Here is a 6,660-nt window from a genome sequence, read left to right on the forward strand (position 1 = left end):
ATATGACAGTTAAATAATCAATACCCAGTCATTCCGCATTAGAAGCATTTATTTTCAACACGTTTTGAACTCTTATCTTGTGGAGCTTTTCCTTTGTGATTATCATTTTGCGTGGTTCTTTTGAAATTAATGATTAGAACGACCATTACAAAAATAATAATTATTTATTCCTCTGCCATGGTCACGACCTCGACCACGACCACGGCCACGACTATGACCTCGACCATGATTATTATTAAAATTCATTCACTCCAGGGAATGATTCGTTCCAGTTGGTTGAGATTCATGATTTTTAATCAATAACTCGTTATTTTGTTTGACCATGAAAAGATATGAAATTAGTTCAAAATATTGTTTAAAATCTTTCTCTCGATATGGCTGTTGCATGAGCATATTCGAGACATAAAATGTAGAAAAATTCTTCTCTAACATATCAGCGTCAGTAATTTTCTCTTCATATAACAATAATTTCTAACTGATTTTAATAATACGGAGTTGTAATCACTTACTGATCTGAAATATTGTAACCTCAAATGCATCCATCCATAACGAGCTTTAGGATGAATAACTGTTTTTTTTATGATCATACCCCTCTTTCAAATCTTTTCACATGATACGGGGATCTTTTATTGTAAGATACTCTATTTTCAGTCCCTCGTGGAGATGATGACGAAGGAAAATCATAGCTTTTGTTTTGTCTTGACCAAATGTCGTATTTTCTTCTTTAATAGTCTCTCCAAAATTTATAACATCCAGGTGGATTCTAGCATCAAGCACCCATGACAAATAATATTGCCATCAATATCAAGAGTGACAAATTCTAATATTGTGAGATTCGTCATGATAGCAATATCATGAAATATTGTATTTATATTAAAAATTTAATAGATATTAAATATGCAAAATAAAATTAAATCTATTAATTATAATAAAGAGAAAAAAAACTCTACCTATCTTTAGGACCTACCTTCAGCAAAGGAAATGACAGGAGCTCATGTGGATAACGTTTAGTGAATTTGAGAAGCACAACGACATATGACGAGAACATGGATATGAAGAAAATATAATATAATAATAATATATAATAAAATAAATAAATATTAAAATAAATAAAACATAAATATAAATAAACAAAACAAAATAAAATAAAGCAACCCAAAATATGAAATAAGAAATTTCTCCACTTTCTCCAACTTTATCTGAATTTTCACCAATGTGTGTATCTTTCAAGCTCCACCAAATGTTTCTATTTATAAGCAAAATAACAAGAAGGAGGTGGTTTATTTAGACACTAAAAATGAGTATTTACAAGACACATGACAACATACATGAGGTGTAAATAGAGTGACATTTGGCTTTTGACACTAAAAATTGATATCTATTTTACACATAATTTATAATATTTATAATAAAAAGTTGATTTAATTATCATATAAGATGGAATCAATACAAGATCTTTAATTGATTCCAAATAATGTTGATGCATGAAAGGTTGAAATTAAACAAACAGTCATTGAAAAATATTCTAGATGTTGATGCATGAATATGACCTGTTGGCACGAATTGAGTAGTGTTGTGCTTAGTACACTTCGATAATGTCTAAATTAATATTGAAGTTATATTTATGTTGAATTGTGTATTGATAGCATATCTCTTATTGACAATAACAAGATGGATCCCTTTTATTTATATATTTCTACAAACATTTTGTTGGGAATTCTCAACCAAAATTTTATATGGACTAGATAATGAGATGATTATAAGTATATAAAATAAAGACAACTATTTCCAATGATAGGTAGAAGGTAACAAACTAGTGGTATTAGAGTCATACCCCTGACTTAGCTACGTGGATAGAAAATTCAAGATCTTTTGAATGCTTCTGTAAGCTTTGTTAGACTTCAAACTTAATATCCCAATCCATTTGTACTTTAAGGTTCACCCCATAACAATTGAAATTAAAACTACATTTTCTTCCAACTTTTTTCTTCTCACACGTGTTAGGTATAAGAAAGACCATATAAATATATAAGAAATACGAAGAAATACGGTTACACCTCATCATTGCTCAAATAGAAAGGCCATTTTCTTTATATATATATATATAGCATCAATGCTCCACTATCATAGCAAACTTGCATTTTTTATTTTTCATTTATGCAGAAACTTTGTACAAGGTCTTTTGATGAGACATCCCAAAATTCACAATTATGGTTTTAAAAATTTGAAATCCGTGGCTTAATGAAGTCAACTAAACTAAAAAATTAATGACCCAATCATTTAACATGGGAGGAACTAACCCACTAAGTTCCTTTAATTTTGTTCTTAATTAGCTGTCCCTCTCCTCCACCCTTATCTGTATTTAAACCTACAAAAACCGACCAAGCATCACATTAAATTTTAATGGCAGCCATGGCAATGCGAGTGGCGTTCTGTTTAGCTCTGGTTTGCATGCTCATTGGGGTCGGCCACGCTCAGCTCTCGCTCAACTTCTACAATTCGACGTGCCCAAATGTCGAACAAATCGTTCGCCAGGCCGTCACCCTGAAGATTAGCCAAACATTCGTTACTATTCCAGCAACTCTTAGACTCTTCTTCCATGACTGCTTTGTTCAGGTAACTTACAACATTTGCTTTCTATATTATTCAAACAATTATGAGGTTAAATTACAACTTTAAGTCCTCATTAATTTTTAAGTTTGTGTTGGTGTGTTTGGTCATGGACTTTTAAAGTATCCGATAGATGTGATGCATAAACCTTTTAAAATTTTAAAATATAAGCATCAAAACTTTTAATAATATTTAATAAGTTTACATATATTGTTATAAAATCAAGTAAAGAATACGAAAAAATATGAAAGAACGAAAAAAATTGACATACAGATTTACATGGTTCACTAACAATGTGTTAACTATGTCCACTTTAGAGAAAATGATATATTGTAGATTACAGAATGAGTAGTGCCTCTAAGATTAAAAAAGTTATATATTGTACTTCTTTAAACACTACGTAGAAAAAGAAAATATTTAAATAATTAAATATATGCTAGATGTTGGATCGGTATCGAAACCATAGAGGGATGAATATGGTTTAATTAAACTTTTTGAAAAATATGTTCAATTTAAACTAATTAAATAATTTTTATATTAAATTAATAAAACCTATTAGTTTTTTCTTTTTTCTACCTATACTCTTTCTTTTTTTTTTTTCATAGGAATTCCGCATATTTTCATATCTAGGATTTTCATATACAACATATATCACTGTCAAGAGCGTTTTTTTTTTTAATTTCAATATTTTGAGGAAAAAGATTAGATTACAAATTTGAAAAAAAAAAGATTGGGTTGCACAACAATATTGATAAAAAGTATGTAATAATATATCCGATCAATATCAACCAACAAGAGCAAACAACAAAATAAATGAAAATTAATTAGGAAAGAGTTAGAGAAAAAGACAAAGTGATTTTTATAGTGATTCAGTCAAACTCGACCTACATTCACTTTTCCAAACACCTCTTGGAATTTTGTTTGAAAATCTCCTTTGACTCTTTCCACGGATGAGAGTCAAACTATTATCTTATTTTTTTTACGGGTTCAAGAGCAAACCCGATTCTTTTCACGGATTAGGATCCAACCATTTTGAGAGCTTTGAGAGAGATGAACTCCCTAAATAGAGTAGATGCCCGAATTTGAGTTTACAATATTTAATCATCACAATACAATGAAAATATCTCCCTAGAATAGGATGAAAATAATGAAATTTGAGAGCTTTGAGAGAGATGAACAATGGTGGTCTTTTCGCAATTTTTGAGGATTGTAAAGTTATGAAAAAATTCAAATAATTTTGAAAAAGATGAAGAATGAAAAGAAAGCGAAGTAGAGTAAAAATCATATTTTAATTTGGACCATTAGATTGACCAAAAAGTAAAATGAAAGGCGAAGATAAAAAGTGGAAAAGTAAAAAGAAAATAAAAGTAATATATATAACAATTTTTTAAAAATAGTTTGACCGTTGGGTCAAATTTCCCTTTTTTTATAGTTTCTTTTACAATTTCTTTTAAAACATTATAAAATCGTTTTGTTTAAAGGAAAACCAAAATCCACCTCATACAATTTTAAGGTCCCATGTGTCACTCAACCTATAGTTATACGTGATACTCTCAATTGGTCAAATTTGATGATTTGGCTGTCATATCACTACCTCGAGTATTTTCTCGTTACGCTTCTTTTTGCTATATCTTATTCGTTTGAACTCTTATTCGGGTGATCCAAGAGGTTTCAGAATCGTTGTTTCAAGCTCTATTCCACATATTGTCCAAAACAAAACCAAAAAGAAAAGCTTGTAATGGGTGGTTAATTGTGCGCTGTTGTAAAGTTGTAGGGATGTGATGCTTCGGTTATGATAGCATCTGCAAGTGGTGACGCTGAAAAAGACTCGGAGGACAACTTATCGTTGGCGGGAGATGGATTTGATACCGTGGTTAAGGCAAAGCAGGCAGTGGAAGCTCAATGTCCTGGAAAAGTATCGTGTGCGGATATATTGGCCATCGCTGCAAGGGACGTTGTGGTTTTGGTTAGTTTTTTCAAACTCAACTATTTAGAAGAGATGTGATTGATAGTTTTATAATGTTAAATGTACGAGAGAGAAAATTTTAAAGAAGAATTCATATTTAATCACCTTAATAGAATTTTTGCCGTGGATAACACTTTTAGGACTAATAATTTAGGTCTTATTTAATAACCATTTAGTTTATTATTTTGTTATCTACTTTTTATCATTAATGTTTTAGATTAAGGATATGATTTGATTGATATTATAGGCGGGAGGGCCAAATTTCTCGGTGGAATTAGGACGGCGAGATGGGCTAATCTCGAAAGCATCTTTGGTTGCCGGAAACTTACCGGGACCAAATTTCAACCTGAGCCAACTAAACACAATGTTCGCCAAAAACAACCTAACCCAAACCGACATGATTGCACTATCAGGAGCCCACACGGTTGGGTTCTCACATTGCAGTCGTTTCGCGAACCGGCTCTACAACTTCTCAGCTACGTCCAAAGTGGACCCTTCCCTGGACCCGAACTACGCCAAGCAGCTCATGGACGCCTGCCCCCAAGACGTGGACCCTAGAATCGCTGTGAACATGGATCCAGTAACCCCAAAGAAAATGGACAATGTGTATTACCAAAATCTAGTGAACCACAAGGGGCTTTTCACGTCGGATCAGGTGCTTTTTACGGACCCACTATCACAGTCCACTGTGAGTGGGTTTGCTAATGACCGTAGTAGGTTCAATAAAGCGTTTGCAGAGGCTATGGTTCGGCTTGGGAGAGTGGGGGTTAAGACTGGCCTTGTGGGTGAGATTAGAACTGATTGTACCACATTTAATTCCTAATTATATGTTGCATGGGACAAATCTCCTTTCCTTTTTTTTTTTTTTTGTTCATATTCTTGATATCTGAATTGCGTGTACGTACTTGATGATTATGATTCTCTACAATAAAAAAAGCTGAAATAATGTCATAGGAAAGTTTATTTACACGTTATTCCATGTCTTTTTTTTTTTTTTTTTTTTTTTTGCTGGAATGATGAAGCTTTGGTAAAAATGAGAAAACACTAGAAGAGAGGAGATTTAGGAGAATGCTTCTGTATTGATATTTCCCTGATATAAGAGTAATAGCACAAAGGTGAATTATATACACTTACAAAAAGAATATTCAATGAAACATAATGTACATGGATAGTTATACAATTTGGTCAGCGAATAACAGAAAATGGAGAGGAATAATTGATAAAGGCTTCGTCCATGTCACTGTATGCATCAGGTCAACTGTGCTGAGTCACTTGTTGACTACCATATTGTAATATCCCCCTTCAAACTAGGCGTTAAATCTATTGACCCGAATTTGGATCTCAGAGAGAAAAATTAAGAATGTGAAAGGGCTTTGGTGAGGGTGTTAGCTGTTAGGTTTAATGCCCTAAAATCTCGTGTCCAGTAGTTTGTAAACAGTTTGTACGAATGCTTGTATTGTTAATATATGATATTAACTTCACATCTTGTATTTTGCTCAGTTGGTTGTTATATTTGCTTTACCACAAACCAATCAACATAAAATCTCTGATTATCTGTATGTGACTCAAGCATGTATGTGGTGACATACAAGTGGATCATGTCTTGAGTGATAACCAAAATAGTCTGTAGTATATGGATATATGATAATTAATCCAAATTTCACATTCGGACGTGGGTTAGTGGGGATTGTCGGTTAATGTAACCGATAAATTTAAATGAAAAAGGTTTTCATTTTGATAGTTAGTCGGTCATTCACCCAAAAGATTTTGAAAGCGCTCGTTGATGAAAGTAAACGATCACTTGAGAGACTATACGATGGCTCTTCTCCGCCTAAACGATCGTCCACCTCGCGCTTAACGATCGCACACTATTTCCTACACGAACGGATAGCTTCTCTAAATGATCGTATAGTGTGCCGGCTTTACTAAACGATCGTGTACCTTTTCCTAAACGATTGTTCAGTAAATACTACACGATCGTGTAGCTCCTCCTAAACGATAAGCATTTTTGTTATGCGATAGCGTTTTCTACCCTCCCACTTGCTTATCGCCTACACGATTCGTGTTTCCTCCTTCCTCTACCA

The 6,660-nt window shown here is 32.9% G+C and overlaps 1 protein-coding gene across 1 annotated transcript; it reads left to right on the plus strand.

Moving 5' to 3' along the window:
• Nucleotides 1-2,403: 2,403 nt before the first annotated feature.
• On the plus strand, nt 2,404-5,399 carry LOC120076697 (peroxidase 51-like). Its single transcript, XM_039030596.1, has 3 exons — nt 2,404-2,616; nt 4,385-4,576; nt 4,824-5,399. Exons 1-3 carry the CDS (start codon nt 2,404-2,406, stop codon nt 5,397-5,399), a joined length of 981 nt encoding a protein of 326 aa, XP_038886524.1.
• Nucleotides 5,400-6,660: the final 1,261 nt, after the last annotated feature.

Source organism: Benincasa hispida, chromosome 4 (assembly GCF_009727055.1).
Source record: "Benincasa hispida cultivar B227 chromosome 4, ASM972705v1, whole genome shotgun sequence".
Lineage (NCBI taxonomy): Eukaryota > Viridiplantae > Streptophyta > Magnoliopsida > Cucurbitales > Cucurbitaceae > Benincasa > Benincasa hispida.